The sequence below is a fragment of the Canis lupus genome, chromosome 16 (assembly GCF_048164855.1).
Source record: "Canis lupus baileyi chromosome 16, mCanLup2.hap1, whole genome shotgun sequence".
Lineage (NCBI taxonomy): Eukaryota > Metazoa > Chordata > Mammalia > Carnivora > Canidae > Canis > Canis lupus.
The window spans coordinates 26,149,722-26,169,486 of NC_132853.1; the positions used below are offsets into that span (position 1 = coordinate 26,149,722).

At 34.2% G+C, this 19,765-nt stretch overlaps 1 protein-coding gene across 3 annotated transcripts in view; it reads right to left on the reverse strand.

Annotated features, from left to right (window-relative positions):
- Positions 1–3,639: 3,639 nt before the first annotated feature.
- The window catches only part of BRIP1 (BRCA1 interacting DNA helicase 1), a 180,653-nt gene continuing 164,527 nt past the window's right edge, over positions 3,640–19,765 (reverse strand). For 2 of the 3 annotated variants that reach the window (XM_072779704.1, XM_072779703.1), the window contains 3 exons: positions 12,603–12,685; positions 9,163–9,486; positions 3,640–5,316 (listed from right to left, as the gene is read on the reverse strand). In XM_072779704.1, the coding sequence (XP_072635805.1) occupies positions 4,568–5,316; positions 9,163–9,486; positions 12,603–12,685 (1,156 nt within the window). In that variant the 3' untranslated portion in view covers positions 3,640–4,567. The remainder of the gene's footprint in view (positions 5,317–9,162; positions 9,487–12,602; positions 12,686–19,765) is intronic. The other variant, XM_072779705.1, reaches the window with a different exon arrangement.

Below are 19,765 nucleotides of genomic sequence, written 5' to 3' on the forward strand. Positions count from 1 at the left end.
TAACTGGCAAGGCAGGTTACTTGGGTCCTTTTACAAGAGATAAAAGATATCAATGTTTGGAAGAATGTTAGTATTTAAATATAAATTTCATAAGACTAGTTTGTAAAAAAAGAAAATATATCAAGGCTGTATTTGATTCAAAAAAACGGGATCCCTGGGTGGCGCAGCGGTTTGACGCCTGCCTTTGGCCCAGGGCGCGATCCTGGAGACCCGGGATCGAGTCCCACGTTGGGCTCCCGGTGCATGGAGCCTGCTTCTCCCTCTGCCTGTGTCTCTGCCTCTCTCTCTCTCACTGTGTGCCTATCATAAAAAAAAAAAAACAAAAAAAAAACAATCAGTGTTTAATCTTTAAATATTTTAACTATATATGAACTGTATTTAAAAGATGATAGCATCTAACAGATTTAGATAAATGACATGCCAATTGTACAATTTAGTACTTTGTAACAGCAAAGAACCAAATGAAATATTTTACTTATTTATGTATTTATTTAAGGTTTTCCTTAGAGAGAGAGACAGAGAGAGATCACAAGCAGGGTGGAAGGGTAGAGGGAGAAGCAGACTCCCCATTGAGCAGGGAGCCCAATGAGGGATTCGATCGCAGGACCCTTGGATCATGACTTGAGGTGAAGGCAGACACTTAACCGAGTCATCCCAGTGCCCTCAAATGAAACATTTTAATATTGAACTTAGTAAATATTGATGTAAAATAATTTTATGTAAAATGACAAAATTTGGGAGAAAACCGTAAGAGCACCAAAATCATATAAATTGCTTGAAAAAGGAAGACCGAGATAAAAAAATACAAATTTATTATTAAAAAAGCACTAGAGTAACTATCTGAGTATGTCTTGTTAAAAAATGTTCTTTTAAATGAGTATTTACCATTAGGTTTTCAAAGGTTAATTTCTAGGAATAGTTAAATTTCATGCAGCTTTTATTTTTCTTTCAATACATTGAAGCTTGTTTATTACAGAGTGGAATTTGGTATAAGATGGGTTGTTTTGGACCTTGTCCAAGAGTTTAGTTACTGAAAGCACTTCATTATAAGGTGGTTTCACCAATAAGGTGATCCACTGGCTCAGATCCCATGGATATTATAACAAGGCTCCATTGTAGAGTACAGGAAGCTGGGCAGCTAATGTTCTATCAAATGAAACCTTAAGAAACAAAATTCTTTTTTGGGGGTAGACATGAAAATCGTTTAAGCCTAGAGAATCATAAGCCTAGGTCATCTGTATAAATTTCCATTTCCTGAAGTGATGTTCTTTATTGTACATTTAATAGCTGCACATATACTTCATGTTATGGTTTTAGCTTAAGATATTCATTGTCTGATGCAGTCTTAATTTTATTTTTTATTATGAAAAAGTCCAGTATTAATACTGCCTTTCTATTTATAAAAGATTGACTGCAATTGTCTCTGGAATAGATAGGAAACTACCAAGAATTCATAAAGTTTAAAATAAAATGTGTAGCTCATTGATAAATCTGATGTATGAGCAAGAATAATTGTGCAGTAATCAAACACAAAAAAATGCCATTAAATAACACAGTAACTAGTCTTTCAAATTATTTTACAACAGGCACTTTGATTTCATGAAATCTTATAAGCAATCCTAAAGAATTAAATATTTTGAATGTATTTTACTTTGGAAAAATATGACAGTCACTGCAAAAAATATGGAAAAGACTTTAAAAATTAATGAATACAAAGATCATAAGAATCAAAACAAAGACTTATGTGAACTTATAGTAGCAAATTAAAAGCCAAGTAATAATTAAGTGCATAGTAGCAGCATAGTAAGAACTGTCATTAGTTTCCAATACAATTATAAAAAGTTTTAAATGATTTATCTAAATTTCAAAAGTCAAAACATGAAACATCTACTCTTTACATTGTACTTTTCTTCCATTAATAAAGCCCCTTCTCCAACTGAAGTTTTCCTGGTTCCTGGTCAGTATGTTTTATATACTTTCAGATCGTAAATAAATTCAGTATAATTATTTCATATCCATTGAATGGGTAAGGCAAATAACCTGATAAACAATTTCTAGCTTATATATCTCCAAAGCCTTAACAAATAAACTAGCCAAATAATTTTTCCTTCCTATATGAATTCTTGTCAGTTTATCTATCTATCTATCTATCTATCTATCTATCTATCTATCTATCATCTATCATTTCCATCATCAGAGAACTCTTCACATAAAGCAGGGTTTACTTCAGATATGATTGATTTACTAGCTAATATTTGAGGGTTTGCCATGTGCCAAATACTCAATTTCACGTATTTTAGGGGTGCCTGAGTTGATTGGGTAGCCAACTCTTGATTTCAGCTTGGGTCATGGAAAGGAGCTCTGGATTGGGCTCCATGCACAGTGCAGAGTCTACTTGAGGATCTCTTGCTCTCGCCCTATGCCCTGACCCCGCTCACACTTTCTCTCAAATAAATAAAAATCTTTAAATGTTTCCACATGTTTTAACTTAGTCTCTGAGACATCTTTTAAAAGTACATTATTACTAATTAAAATGTTCTACCTCCTACTCCGTTTTAAAGGCTGGTGCTTGTTTTTTTTTTTAAATATTTATTTTAGAGGGGGGAGGGTAAAGGGAGAGAATCCCAAGACGACTTCCTGCTGAGCACAGAGGCCCACATCGGGCTGGATCTCTCCATGCTGAGATCATGACCTGAGCCAAAATCAGTCAGACACTTATCGGACTGACTCATCCAGGTGCCCCAAGGTTGGTACTTTAATATTTTCTTTAATTTTAAAGATTTTATTTATTTTAGGGAGAGAGAGAGTACATGGGCAGAGAGAAGCAGAGAGACAAGCAGACTTCATGTTGAGCCCAACATGGGGCTTAATACCATGACCCTGAAATCAAGAGTTGGATGTTTAACTGACTGAGCCATCCAGGTGCCCCATAAAGGCTGGTACTCTAATTCTTGCAATATTATCCTGGTCAAAGTTGTTATCTGAGGGGACCCTATACCTGTTTCAATAGTGAGGTCATTGCACAAAATTTCTGAAATACCTTTTGGAATCACTAAATGCTAGTGTTGCATTTCTACATGCATTCTTAGTTAATGGAAATTTTTAGCTTCAGAGAGAATTAGATTTTAGAGAGAATAAACTTGAGATTAAGTTGGGTGATACACCAAGGAATGACTAAAAAATAGAAGATAAAAATATCTTCTATTCTAGTGTTTGTAACTTATTACTCACTGATCAACTAAGAAAAATATATAATACTAGGGATCTAATACATCCTAATCTATAGATAACTCTTTAACTGGTAAGTTATCAATTTAAATTTCTTTGAACTATTGTCACAGTTCTAATATCCAATGCTATAGAAAAAAGCTGTAGTCAATCTAAACACTTTCAAAATAAAAGCAAATATATACAATATAATAATTCATTTATCCAAATGACTATATAAAATACTGGATTGCTGGGAATTTTGAGTTGTTGAAAAAATAAAACATATCCAAACTGACAACTCACAAAATTTCAATTCGAATCATCCACACAAAGCCTAAAAGTCCATCAAATAACAGATGTTTCTTAGAAAAACATGAGTGAATGTAATTTTCAAGAAATAATAACAGAGAAGGGCATCTTTTATAACCATTGTTGATCAGAAATATAGCTTCATTCACAAACACGTAAACAGAGTCAAAATTTACAGAAAATTAGTGAGCATAAGAGAACATTTTTCAGTTGCAGTTACATGTTAGGGTTTACTTATAAAATTTACATATGAAGTTTTCTATCCTAACAATTTCATAGTTATAGCTTTCATGCTAGAACATGTCACCTTTTTCCACAATGAAGCTAAATAATTAGAATTGCAAATCTGGAGTCATCATTTGGCATTTTGTAACTACATAATTTGCTTTAAATGTGCTTGATTTTGGTTTATCAAAAACAGAAAAATGTAAAGCAATATCAGTTAAAAATACATAGTTTTCTTCTTCATTCTTAATTACTTCTAAATAGGCAGTTTAATACAGGAATAAGCTTTTAAAAGAAAACTTTGATTTCTAAAATAAACTGATTTGAGGTGAATATATAAAACATGACTGAGGTATGACTGGATTAGACTGCTATTCATTTTTTATATATTAGTATGAAAACAAATGGATGAATAGGACTATAAAATACAAATATTTATGTGAAATTTAAAGTGCCTCAGGAAACTATGTATCTTTCAGATTAAGTATATAGGTAAAGAAAATTTGTTAGAAGAAAATATTTTGTATGGATCACTCTCAAAACTCAAAAACAACAAAACTTACATTCTAAACATAAAATAAGACTTAAAAACCTCTAATACCAAAGAATTAAAGTGAAAAATATTTTTAAAATAAAAAAACTATACCATTTATCCAATGAAGGAGTTGTCATTTAAAATAGAGTTTAATACAAGCATGACAACATATTTTTATAGTATTATAGTTAAGTATTATTATCTAACACCAGGAACACACCTTTATTTTTGGAAGGCAACTGATTAAAGTTCTTTATATCTGTTTCACAAGTTTTTCCTAGTTCCAATTCATTTATATGAGTTTTTTTTCATATTACTATCAATGTTATCAATTTTACTTTCTTTAATATGCATGAGTCTATTCAATGTTGTGACTGTGCAATCCTCAGCTTTCATTTCTTGGACTGAATCCACTCCCTTAATAGTTCTAATTTCAAAAAGATCTTCAACTAAAATACAATTTGAATGATCAACAAATCTATTGTCTCTATCACTTTCAACTAGTTCATTCTTTTCTTCATTTGTATCCGCAGGATCATAAAGCTCAGGTGAAAAATAGATAGATTCATCCTCTGCTTCTGTTTCAGAAGCTCTATGTGAAGTGGAAGATTTAGCTTCTTCACCAAGTAGAGACAATTCAATGTCTGGATCCACGGCTTCTTCACAGCAAAATAGTTGTTTGGAACAATTTCTTTTAAGAAGAGTAGAATCAATCTTTACTGATGAAATGACTTCTGATTGAGAGCATGATGCATTTAACATCAGAGATGAGGATTCACATTTATCAGTGAGTGGCAAAACTGTTTTATAACCCTCTTCTGTTTCTAAAGTGGAAATGCTAGAGGCACAGTCCTCTGGTGACCTGAACTTAGGTCCTGCAGTCAGAATTTCACCAGTAAAATAACGTTCCAAAGAATTAAAGTTAGACCAGCTAACTGGCTTTGTTTGTTTGTTGAAGATTGGGCTTGTGGATCTGGAAATCACATTTTTTTCTGCTTTGACTGCCTGGGCAAACTCTTCTGATAATACAGGATCATCTACGAATACAAAATTTAAAAGTGTTAATTTTCTGCTTCTAATATAGTAATTTTTGTTAAAAATACTGAAATAACTGTATAGGATCCTAATTTAAAGTCCACAACCAATAGCAGCAGGACTTCCATATTAGAATATAGAGAACAAAATGTGAACTCTGAAAGGAATCTTAGATCTCCAGTGATTCTGAGCCCAAGTTATAATGCTGTCTGGTAAACTATCAAATTCCACACCAGGGACCTCAGAAGTCAATGAAAAAAGGAGGGGTAAAAGGAATAGGAAGAGGGCTGAGTAACGGAGGAAACACACTATAAAACTCTGCCTTAAAAATTCACTAACCAAGGACTGGGAAAAACTGATCTAGATTAATTCCCTAAAGGAAACTGGCAACCACAAAGACTAAATTATTTGTTTAAAGTTATAAAACTGGTTAGTAATCAGACCCAAACTAGAACTTAGGTTTCCTGATTACCAGTCTAATGGCTTTGAATTCACTAGGACATTTACTTAAAAAAAAAAAAACAAAACAAAAAAACCAAAAAAACCCCAACCCAACAGGTACAACAAAGTAAATATTTAATGCTTCATATATTAAATTGTCATATATTAGTTAAAACAATTAAAATAATATCCAATGATACAGATCACAGTTTGGCAAACTTTTTCTGTAACTGGCCAGACAGTATAGATTTTAGGCTTTCTGGATCATATTACTGGCATACCTTCCTGTTTTTTAAATTTTTTATAAATTCATTTTTTATTGGTGTTCAATTTGCCAACATATAGAATAACACCCAGTGCTCATCCCATCAAGTGCCCCCCTCCGTGCCCATCACCCAGTCAACCCCACCCTCCCACCCTGGCATACCTTCTTTATTGTACTTTGCAAATAATGTGTTTTTTACAAATTCAAAGTTTGTGGCAACCTTGCATCAAGCAAGCATAGAGGCAACAGTTTTTAAAAAGCATTTGCTCATTTCATGTCTCTGTATCACATTTTGGTAATTCTTGTAATATCTCAACCTTTTTCATTATTATATTTGTGTGGTCACCTGCGATCAGTGATCTTTGATGTTACTACTGTAACTATTTGGGGCACTATAAATCACAGCCACGTAAGATGGTGAAGTTGGTAGACAAATGTTTGTGTTCTGACTGCTTGACTGACCAGCTGTTCCTCCATTTTTTCCCCTTTCCTAAGGCCTCCCTATTTTCTGAGATATAACAATATTAAGATTAGGCCAATTAATAATCCTCCAATGGCCTCTAAGCATCCAAGTGAAAGGAAGAGTCACAAATCTCTCACTTTAAATCAAAAGCTAGAAACGATACAGTTAGTGAGAAAGACATGTTGAAACTAAGATAGATCAAGCAGTAATTCTGACTTTCAGGTTTTATTATTTAAGAAATACACTTTTGGGGGCACCTGGGTCGCACAGTCAGTTAAGTGTCTGACACTTTTTTCAACTCAGGTCATGATCTCAGGGTCATGAGATTAAGCACTGCATCCAGCTCTGTGCTCAGCATGAAGTCTGCTTGTGATTCTCCCTCTGCTTCTCCTGCTCGTGTTCTCTCTCTCTCTCTCTAAAATAAATAAATAAATCAAAAAAAAAAAAAGGAAATACATTATACATTTTTATAAGGCAATAGCTGCCATAGATCGGGATTCCCTTGATGAATCTAGGCAAAAAAAGTTGAAAACCTTCTGGAGAGGATTCACCATGCTAAATGCCATTAAGAATATTCATGATTCATGGGAAGAGGTCAAAATATCAATATTAAGAGGAGTTTGGAAGGAGCTGGTTCCAACCCTCATGGATGACTTTGAGGGATTCAAGACTTCAGTGGAGATGTGGTAGAAATATCAAGAGAACTAGAATGAGAAGGGAAGCTTGAAAACGTGATTGAATTTCTGCCGTCTCATAATAAAACTTCAATGGAAGAGGAATTGCTTCTTACACATGAGCAGGAAGTGTTTTCTTTCTTTCTTTCTTTCTTTCTTTCTTTCTTTCTTTCTTTCTTTCTTTCTTTCTTTCTTTCTTTCTTTCTTTCCTTTTTCTTTCTTTCTTTTTCTTTTTCTTTTTTTTCAGGAAGTGGTTTCTTGAGATGAAAGCTACTCCTAGTGAAGATGCTGTGAAAATTCTTGAAATGACTACAAAGAACTTAGAATATTACCTAAAGTTAGTTAATAAAGTAGCAACAGGGTTTGAGATGACTGACTCCAATTTTATTTTTTGTTTTGTTTTAAAGATTTTACTTATTTATTCATAAGAGACACACAGAGAGAGGCAGAGACACAGGCAGAGGGAGAAGCAGGCTCCATGCAGGGAGCCCACTGTGGACTCCATCCCAGGACTCCAGGATCATGCCCTGAGCTGAAGGCAGAGGTCCAACTACGGAGCCACGTAGGCGTCCCAGACTCCAATTGTGAAAGGAAGTTCTACTTTTAAGTAAAACAGTATCGCATGCTGTAGAGAAATCATTCATGAAAGGAAGAGTCAATTGATGTGGCAAACTTCAATGTGGTATTTTTTTTTTTTTAAGAAATTGCTGCAATCACCCCAGCCTTTGGCAAACACCACCCTGATCAGTTAGTAGCCATCAAAACTGAGGCATGACACTCCACCAGCAAAAAGATAATGACTTATTGAAAGCTCAGATGGCTAGTATTTTTTAGCAATAAAATATTTTTAAATTAAGGTATATACATTATTTTTAAAGACAGTGTTATTGTACACTTAAGAGATTGTAGTATAATGTAAATATAACTTTTATATGTACTGTGAAACCAAAAAATTCACTTGAATTGCTTTATTGTGATACTTGCTTTATCGTGGTGGTCTAGAACCAAACCCACAATATCTCTGAGGTACGTATGTACTCAATTATGCTGTTCCAGTACAAAACATACTATGACTAAACTCTGCTGTTGTGTACCATACGTAACTGAATAGACATGACTATGTTCCATTAGACGTGCTTTATGAAAACAGATGGCCAAATTTGGTCCATAAGCCATAGTTTGTCAATCCTTGACAGACTATTCTTGTGTGTGTGTGTGTGTGTATTCTTATATGTGTGTGTGTATATATATATGTATATTTTTTAAAGACCTATTTATTTATTTATTTATTTGAGAGAACGAGAGAGAGCCCACACAGTGGAGGAGGGGCAGGAGGAGAGGGAGAGAATCTCAAGCAGACTCCTTGCTGAGTGCAGAGCCCTATGTGGAGCTCAATCTCACAACTCTGAGATCATAACCTGAGCCCAAACCCCCAGAGTCTGATGCTTAATCAACTGAACCACCCAGATACTCCTCTATTTTTTACAATTATTTTTTTATCATTTAGTATAAATGACTCATATTTACCTAAACTAAGAAATTCATGTTTTTTACTTGAATACTGCTCTTGTATCTATAAATAGACCAATTTTTATTATAGCTTTTAGAAAAATATCTACCATTTGTACAGTATATTTTACTATGCTGTGATATTTATTCATGATATTCATGATATTCATATTATTAGATCTTTACAGCCCATCCTAAGAGATAGGTGTGTATAGATTCTTTTTTCTATTAAGACTCAAAAAAGTTACATGACTTGCTCAGGTCACACAGCTAGGTGGTGGCAAACCTTGTGAGTGGAGAACTACAAACTATGCTTAGATCTCTTGACAAAAGTTTGTTCCCATTCCAATACACCATATTATTTTATTATTTTATGGTAACACTTTCTATTTCAAACCGTGTTTTAAAAAATTAATCTATAGCACAATAAATATCATTTCACTGGATATAATGAAAGACTTCTCTATCAAATGTAAATAGGCAAAACTTTTCAAACCTTTTTCCTTTTTGGAGATGATGCCTCTTGGTAGAGGTGGACTTTCAGTTATTGTAAGACACTGTTGTTCTTGGACACGTATTTTTGCTTCACCTTTCCTAGGATTTTCTGGTATTAGAGGACTTGCTGCTTCTAAGTAAGTTAATGTATTGTCCTTCAAACAGGTCACTTCAAGTATAGACTCACTGTCTTGTGTAAACTTTCTGTCCTCTTTGGATACATTAATGACCTTTTGGTGCTTTCTGGAAAAATCAGACAAGGACTCCAGTGCACTTTCAAAGGTTGAATGGTGCTGAATCTGCTGCCGTATCCATTTGGAAAGTCCTAAGGAAAAAAGTAAACCCAAGGAAGAAACTGTAGTTATTTAGTTTCTTAAGCTATTATGTTTTGGGGCACCTGGGTGGCTCAGTGGTTGAGCATCTGCCTTTGGCTCACTCAAGTCATGATCCTGGGTCCTGCAATCAGGTCCAGCATTGGGGGGCTCTACACAGGAAGCCTACTTATCCCTCTGTCTATGTCTCTGCCTCTTTCTGTGTCTCTTATGAATAAATAAATAAAATCTTAAAAAATATGTATTAAGAAAACACTTAGATCATTTTTCTAATGAAGTAATCCACATGAATTTAGGGTATATAGAATGATTCTCAGTATTTTTCCTGCCTAAACATCTTCACATGTATACTCTGCTCATGTATCAGTAACATTTTTCTTTATGTGCAGTGATTATCAACTGGAGGGAGGGAAGAGGCAGAGGGGGAAATGTATTATTTGTCAGTTTAGGATAACTGGGGAAATAAGGCAAATTTAATTTCATCATAATTTTCCACAAATAATGCCTGCTCTTTAATTTTAAGGAAACTAAAAGTTGTAAACAACAATCAACAGTCTTCCATTCCAACTTTCTAACTTTGACTTCCTTCACAAAAATAAATTCAAGATTCCTTTTTTGTTGCTCTTCTCCCCCAATTCCAAATGTCTTAAACTATCCAGGGAATGAAAAGAATAACAATGTTATTAGGGACAAATCATGTCCTGTTTGTATATTTATTACATAATTCTTTTTTAATATATAAATAACCAAGTTATAAGGGATAGGATTTGACCTGTGACATGCGAGTAATGTATAAACTTGAACCACATAAAAGTATAAGTGTTTTGTTTAATTTCAGAACGAAATTCAAAATCAGACATTTGGATTTCTAAAAAATAAATATTCTCTGCTGGTTGGTATTACTAAAACTATCATCATCTTCTGAAGTAGTTTAAAAAGTCACTATGGTATTTTAAGTTAGAAGAAAAGTAAGACAGGGCTTCAAGTTTCAAGTTGTAATTCATTCATTTCAAATACATTCCCCTTTAGTATTTTTTTTTTAATGGAGCTTTTCTATATTTAATGCAAATCAAATGGAGTTCTATAGTTAATACAAACTGAATTTTTTTAAAAAAAGATTTTATTTATTTATTCATGAGAGACACAGAAAGAGGGAGAGACACAGGCAGAGGGAGAAGCAGACTCCTCACAGGGAACCTGATATGGAACTCGATCCCGGAATCACGACCTGAGCCAAAGACAGACACTCAACTGCTCAGCCACCCAGGCGTCCCTACAAGCTGAATTTAAACAAAGACTAGAAATCAAAAGGAATTTGTATGTTGTGCTATTACTGTCTCGATAAGAAGACTTCAAATTTTTATGAATCTCAGAAAAAATAAATAAAAACCATACAAAAATAATGAAAAATTCTTCATTTAAAATCTGTCAGGGATGCTTAGCTGGCTCAGTAAGTGGAGTATGCAACTCTTGATCTTGGGATTTTAAGTTCGAGCCTCACATTGGCTATACAGACTAAAAAAATACAATTTTTAAAAAAATCAAATTTGATCAGATAAAAATTTAACTTCAAGATTTTAAAATAAGAAAAACTTTTTTTCATATTTTGCATTTTTTAGTTGAAGTATAGTTGGCAAGAATAATATTTTAATTTTTAATTTTTTAATGATTTTATTTTTAAGTAATCTCCACATCCAACATGGGGGGCTCAAATTTACAATCCCAAGATCAAGAGTCACATGTTCTATCTACTGAGCCAGTCAGGTAGCCCTAGAAGCACATTTTAAATAAACATTTCCCTTAAAGTTCTTTATTTTTGTTAACTTGGAAAATAATTATAACAATTAAACAAGAAACTTTCTAAAATGGACAATTTTTAGTTATAAACTTCTTTCATGTTTGGAACTTTCTGTAATCAAAGAAAGCCTTTTTGGTGCAAAATGTCCATTTGCTTTTGAAAACACAAAGACTCTGAGCTCCATCTGCTGACTAAACATAAGCACTTAACATTTTTCTTTTAGTTATATCTGGACCTAAGCACAATGGCTTGCTTTACATGGAAAGGGCAGAAAAGACTAATAAAGCACTTGCTATTTTAAACCAGGTGGATACATTTTAATACCAAACCAAATATTAGGCTCTGGGATAGAAAACAAAGTCCATACCTACAGGTAGCTAATCTGAAAGAAACTTAAAATTCTGCATCTCTATCATTGTACGGTATGAACTTTTTAAGCTTTAAAGATAATACAGATGCAAGTATTCCTAACAGTTCTTTAATAACAGATGGATTCCTGGTATTGACTCTAAAGGGACTCTGACTACTGGATAGAAACTATAGGCACATAGTACTTGTTCATCTAAGTGGGCAAAAAATGACCATCTATTTCATCTTGAGACCCACATGGTGCTTTTTTTCTTTTAGAAAATACTAGTTCTGACTAACATAAACTGTAGAACAGCTGAAGCATATCTAAATAAACAATCAAACTTCAGTATATTCCATAATGAAAGAATAAGGAATTCTAAGCAGACAAAGGCGATTGCTTACATGCTTACATGTAAAAACTTATTTCCTGGAAAATTCATTTTTGTGAACAGCCTTTTTTTCCCCTTACAATGCTAAATACTCTGTTACTTAATTAAATCCTACATTCTATGAAACTGAAGGATCCTGATTAATACTATGTTAGTATCTAACCAGATTCTTCTACTTTTTTTTTTTTTATAAACACAAGCATTATTAAGGCTAGATTTCCCAACAATGTGAATTTTTCCAAGTTTGATTTAGTAAAACAAATTCTGTCCAAAATTTTTCTTTAAAACTAGTAGTTATCAAATGCCAAAGATCATTATTATTTCTTACTTTTTTTTCCATTTTTTTATTATTTTATTTTATTTTATTTATGACAGTCACAGACAGAGAGAGTGAGAGAGAGAGGCAGAGACACAAGCAGAGGGAGAAGCAGGCCCCATGCACCGGGAGCCCGACGTGGGACTCGATCCCGGGTCCCCAGGATCCCGCCCTGGGCCAAAGACAGGCGCTAAACCACTGCGCCACCCAGGGCTCCCTATTATTTCTTACTTTAAGCCCATCTGAGAATCTTACCAGATATATATCTACTGGGATTACTCCTGAAGCGATCATCCACTAGAATAAGAGCTCCCCAATCATTTTTGTGTCGAATACACCTATAAAAAGAAATAGGGAGAAAAATCAAACAAAAATAAACTTGAAAATAAAAACCAACAGGGTGCTTTGGTGGTGCAGTTGATTAAGCCTCTGGCTCTTCATTTTGTAACAGTTTGTGATCTCAGAATGGTGAGATTGAGCCCTGCACTGGGCTCCATACTTAGCAGGGAGTCTGCTTGAGAGTATTTCTCCCTCTCCCTGCCTTCCTACTTGTGCTCTCTTTCTAAAATAAATAAAGCTTTAAAAAAAAAGAAAAGCCAAATTTCTCATGGGACAGATAAAAGAATGAGAAAGTCAGTGATATATCAGTGGAATATTCCTTTAATCAAAGCTTTGCTATTATGAGCAAGGTTATAGAAATGGTTCAATATAATATACCAAAGTAGGTATATTAAAAAAACAATTGCCAACTATTGATGACTTATATTAAAAATGTTATATGCATTCTATTTTGAAAACCAAAATATTATTGAAAATATTTTCCAAAATCTTAGCCACACAGACTTTTTTTTTTTTTTTTTAACCTTTGGTATCATATTAGTTGTAGATTTTATGTAAATGAACTTTGTTCTAGTTTAATGAGTTTTCATCATTAATGAATGTTTAATTTTGTAAAAAAGAAACCTCGGAAGTATCAATTGATATGATCATGTAGTTTTTCTTCTTTAGACTGTTAGCATGGTGAAGCACATTGGCAAAATTTCAAATAGAGGGCCAGACTTTCATTCCTTAGATAGTAACCACATGTTGTTATGGTGCATTATTCTTTTTACAGATTGTCATATTGGGTTTGCTAAAAAAATTTTTAATCTTAAAAATTATTCAAGGGCGCCTGGGTGGCTCAGTTGCTTAAGTGTCTGATTCCTGATTTCAACTCAGGTCATGATCTGAGGGTTCTGAGATTGAGCCCCCTGTCGAGTGGTGCCTTGGTGGAGAGTTAATGAGTATTAGGGTTGTTTCCACATTTTGATTGTTATGAATAATGCTGCTTTGAACATTTGGTACAAATTTTCATATGAATCCAACTAGGAGTGGAATTGGTGGATTGTACAGAATTCAATATTTAACTTTTTGAGGAACTACCACACTTTTTTTCTGAAGCACTTGCACAATTTTACATTCCTGCCAGCTTTGTGTGAGGTTTCCAATTTCTCCATACCCTCATCAACACTTATTATCCACTTTTTCATTATATGTTCTGTAGGAAATGTGAAGTATCATTTCACTGTGGTTTTGATTTGCAATTCCCTAATAACTAGTGATGCTGAGCATCCTTTCATGTGTATACTGGCCACTTGTATATCCCTTGGAGAAATGCCTATTCAAGTTATTAGCCCATTTTTGAATTGCATTATTTATCTTCTTATTGTTGAATTATAAAAGTTCTTTATATATTCTGGATGCTACACCCTTATCAGAAACACTTTTTGCAACTATTTTCTCCCATCTGTGAGTATTTTCCATTTTTAGTAGCGTTCTTTGAAGAACAAAAGTTTTGACTTTGACAAAGCCCAACTTATCTATTTTTTTTTAGTTATGCTGCTGATGTCAGATTTAAGAAACCACTGCCTAATCCAAGGACAAAAGATTTACACCTCATTAGTCTTTGACCCATTTTGAATTAACTTTTATATATGGTGTGAGGAAGGGGACTAACTTCTTTCTTTTGCATATGGATAGCCAGTCATTCCAGCACCATCTGTTAAAAAGATTTTCTTTCCCCATTGAATTGTCTTGACACATTAAGGGGGGGTGGTGCTTAACGAATGGGAATTTATTTCTCACATTTCTTGAGGCTGGGAAGTGCAAGAAAGTGGTGTGAACTTATTAGTTCCCTGGTGAGGTTCTCCTCATGGCTTGCAGATGTCAGCCATCTCACTGTGTGAGGGTGAGAGGAGGGAGAGGAAGGGACATGCAAGTTCTCTGGTATCTCTTCTTCTAAGGGCACTAATCCCATCATGAGGGCCCGTGTGAATGACATCGTCTAAACCTAACTACCTTTCAAAGGCCTCATCTCCAAATAGCATTACATTGGGGATTAGGGCTTCAACATATGAATTTGAGGGGTGGGGGCACAATTCAGTCCATGGCAGAAAGTAGGAAAATTATATAGTATATGAGAATATACTAAGTATTAAGGAAAAAATAGAGAACAGGGAATGTTGGGGGCGCTACATTTTTAAATACAGTAATATTGAGCACCTGAAAAAACATCATTTGAACAGATCCTTCACAGGTAAGGAAATAGGCTGTGTATATATGTGGAAAGGAAGTTTTGTAGCAAAGAGAAATGCAAATGCAAAGACCTTGGTACAAGAGCTTATCTGACATAGTCAAGGAACAGCAAGGAGCATACTGTGGCCCCTGCTCTCCCTTTAGTTGTGTTGTTTGTTCTGTCAGTCTTCAGGTTGATTTCTGGGGTATGATTTGGTAGTTACATAGTTGTGTTCATGGGACAAGACAAGCCTAAGGTCCTCCTACTCCACCATCTTCTTCTCCCTCTGTCTTGGCACTTTTGTCAAAAATCAACTTACTGTAAATATTGGAGTTTCCTGGACCTTCAACTCTACTCCCTTGTTCTATATGTCTATATTATGCCAGTACAACACAGTCTCGATTATTGTAGCGCTGCATATGTTTGAAATTGAGAACCGCTCGTTCTCCAATTTTGTTCTATTTCTATATTTTTGTGACTAAAATGAGTTTCTTTCAATTTCCCTATGAATTTTAGGATCAGCTTTCTCAATTTCTACAAGAAATCCAGTGGGATTTTGGAACTGCACTAAATCTCTGTAGATTAATTAGGGGGAATATTGTTATTTTAAAAATAAGCCTTCCAATCCATCATCATGGAATTCTTTCTCATTTATTTAAAAATTTTTCAACAATATTTTGCAGATTTTGGTGTAAAGTCTGGCATTTCTTTTGTTAAAGTTACTCCTAAGCATCTTACTCTTTTGATGCTATTAGAGATGAAAAATTTTAAATTTATTTTTATTGAAATATAGTTGACACACAATTTCAGATTAGTTTCAGATCTTAACGTAGTGATTTAACAAACCTATATGTTATACTATGCTTATGACAAATGTAGCTATTATTTGTTACCATACAACAATATGTAAATAGAATTTCTTAATTTCTTTTTTGGATTGTTTATTCCCACTGTATATAAGGTGATTGATTTTTGTATACTGAATGTTATAACTTATTGCACTTGCTTATTAGCTCTAATAGTTATGTTTTATGGCTAAAAGAATTCTATTTGGAATACCATGTCATCTGCAAAGTTTAAAATAATTTTACTTCTTTTCAAATCCAACTTTTTTTTCTTTCTCTCGCTTCCTTCCTTTCTTTCTCTCTTTGCTTGCCTGCCTGCCTTCCTTTCTATCTTTTTTGCCTATTTGTCCTGTGTAAAAACTCTAATACAATACTGAATACAAGTGATGAGAGTGGACATCCTTATTTTATTTCCAAACAAAGGGGCAAACTTTCAGTCTTTCACTATTGAAATGTTAACTATAGGTTTGTCACAGATGCCCTTCTATTTCTACTGAGTGTTTTGTGATGAAAATATATTAGATACTGTCAAATGCTTTTCTTTCTTCTCTTAAGAAGATCTTGTGTTTTTTGTATTTTATTCCACCATATGGTATATTACATTGACTTTAGTTGGAGCAACAAAATTGGTTGGAGGTTGAACCAACCTTGCATTCCCAGGATAAAACCCATATGGTCAATGTGTATAATTTGTTAGTAAATTACTGGATTCAGCTTTCTATTTTCCATTAAGAATTTTTGCATCTACACCCATAAGAGATACTGTTGTGTAATTTTTTTTTCATGTGAGGGCTTTGACTTTGGTAACAGGCAATACTGGCCTCATGGAATATGTTGATACATGTTTGTCCTATTTTTCATAAGAGCTTGTAAAGGACTGGTGTTAATTCTTCAAGTATTTACTGAACTCATCAGTGACGCCATTTGGTCCTGAGCTTTTCTTTATGGGAAAATTTCTGATTACTAATTCTTTTATCTCTTTACTTTTATAGATCTATTCAGATCTTCTTGTTGTATCAGTTACAGTAGCTTATGTTTTTCTATGAATTTGTACATCACATCTAAGTGATGTAATTTGTTGTCATGGAATTGTTCAAGGCATTCTCTTATAAGGCTTTATATTTCTATGGGGTTGGTAGTCACATCCCCTCTTTCATTCCTAATTTTAGTAATTTAAATCCTTTCTGTATTTTCTCTTGGTTAGTCCAGTTAAAGGTTGTCAATTTTATCTTTTCAAAGAACCAACTTAAAAAAAAAAAAAAAAAAAAGGTTAGCCCTGGTGGCCCCGCGGTTTAGTGCTGCCTTCAGCCCGGGGTGTGATCCTGGGGGCCCGGGATCGAGTCCCACATCGGGTTCCCCGCATGGAGCCTGCTTCTCCCTCTGCCTGTGTCTCTGTCTCTCTCTGTGTCTCTCATGAATAAATAAATAAAATCTTAAAAAAAAAAAACCCTTTTGTTATCATTTTTTTCTATTGGATTTTCTATTCTCTCTCTTTTTTATTTCCACTCTAATATCTATTATCCCTTTGATCTGCTCGCCTTGGGCTTAGCTTGCCCTTCTTTTCCTAATTCCTTAAGAAAGGAGGTTAGACTACTGATTTTAGATCTTTCTTTAAAAAGAAATAGGCATTTACAACTGTAAGTTTCTTAATGAGCAATGCTTTCATTGTATCCTCAAAATTTTGGTACAGTGTTTTCATTTTCACTCATTGCAAGGTATTTTCTCGTTTCTTTCATATCTTCTTGGATCCAACGGTTAAAAATGTGTTCTTTAATTTCCACATGAGTTTCCCATTTTCTCTGCTATTCTTGATTTCTAGTTTCATTCCACTGAGATAAGAAAAGATACTTCCTATGATTTTAACCATTCAATTTATTGAAGACTTATTTTGTAGCCTATCTTGAAGAATATGCCCCATGCACCTTAGGAAGGTGGAATGTAATAGATATGTTAGGTTTATAATTGTTGGGTTATAGTGTTCACGTCTCACATTTTTGATCGATTTACTTTCTAACCGTTCTATTATTGAAAGGGTAATAAAGTATCCAACTATTTAATTGTTGAACTGACAGTTTTTGCTACATATGATTTAGGGTCCTTTTGTTAGCTGCCTATCTGTGTATATGTTGCAAAGCTGAATGTTACATATTCTTGATGAAATGAAACATTATAGAATATTCTATTAACAATTTTTGTCTTAAAATCTATTTTGTCTGATATCAGTATAATCAACCAGCTTACTTATGTTTACTGTTCACATGGTAAATCTTTTCCCCATCTATCTACCTAAATCTATTTGTATGTGTGCACGTGCACATGCTTAACTAGAGTGTTTCTCTCACAGGTAGCATTTAGATGGGTTGTATTTCTTTTTTTTAAATGCATTTTGCAAATCTTTGTCTTGACTGCAGTGCTTAATGCAATTTACATTTGGTGTAATTACTGATAAGATAGGATTTACTTAGCTATTTCATACTTTACTATTTGTTTTCTATGTCTTAATTTTTTTCACTATTTTCCAATTATTGGCTTCTTCTCTGTGCAATATATTTTTAAAAAGTTTTATTTATTGGGGTGCCTGGGTGGCACAGTGGGTTTGCTTTGTCTGTGCTTTGTCGCAGGTCATGATCTCATGGTTGTGGGATCGAGCTCCATGTCAGGTTTCACCCTCAGTGCAGAGTCTACTTGGGATTTTCTCTCCCTCTCCTAGCCCCTCCTGCTTGTGTGCCCTCTCTCTAAAATAAATAAACCAATCTTTAAATTTATTTATTTTAGAGGGAGATGGAGAATCCTCAAGCAGACTCCCCACTGAGCATGGAGCTCAATATGGGGCTTGATCTCAGGATCTTGAGATCATGACCTGAGCTGAAATTGAGACAGACGCTTAACCAACTGAGCTCCCCAGAAACCCCCTGTGTGCAACAGATATTTTTATGTATCATGTTAAGTTCTTGTCATTTTATATTATTTTGAGTTATTTTATTTGTGGCTACTTTGAGGATTATAAATTAACACTTTAACTTATAATATAATTTGGATTAATACCAACTTAATTTCAATAGTATATAAAAATGTTGCTTTTATATAATTCTGTTCCTTCTCCCCTCACCTTTGTTATTACTGTAATATAAATTATATCTTTATACACTGTATGCCTGTACAGAAAAGAGGTAACAGCAGGCCAAAATGCTTATCTCTAGAGGCCTGCATACAAGGTAGACTTTGTCTGGTGTTTAGGAACTTAGATTTCAGGAGGGTTCCAATCACTGACTGATAGGAGAGGCTCCCTAAGTTTAAAATGTTTGTGCAAGGGTGCCTGGGTGGCGCAGGGGTTGAGCATTTGCCTTTGGCTCAGGTTGTAATCCTGGGGTCCTGGGATCAAGTCCTGCATCAGGCTCCCTGTGGGGAACCTGCTTCTCCCTCTGCCTATGTCTCTGCCTCTGTGTCTCTCATGAATAAATAAATAAAAATTTAAAAAAGAAAATGTTTGGGTAAACAATGATTAATGCTGAACATCTGCTTAGAAACATCTGTTTCTAAGAGGTAGAACTTTGGGGAAGTGCTAGGCAGAGGCTATGTGAACAGCCCCAAATAAAAATACTAGGTCCTGAGTCTTTAATGAGCTCCCCTAATTGGCAGTATCTCATACATGTTACCATAATCACTGTTGGGAATTAAGTGTGTCCTATATGACCCCACTGAGAGAGGAGCCTTGGAAGCTTTTACCTAGTTTCCCCTAGACTTTGCCCATGTGCCTATTCTGTTTGCTGATTTTGCCTGGTATTTTTTCAATGTAATAAATCCTACATGTGCATACAACTAACTATATGACAAATGTATCCCTGCTCCTAGTGAATTACCGAACCTGTGGTGGTTCATGACAATGCCTATCACCACATATTTAAAATGACTGCTTTATGCAGTTGTTTTTTTAAAAAAAAATTGAATAGGATAAAAAAGAGCTATAAAATACACTTACATTACTTTTTATATTTATCTATGAAATTACCTTTACAGAT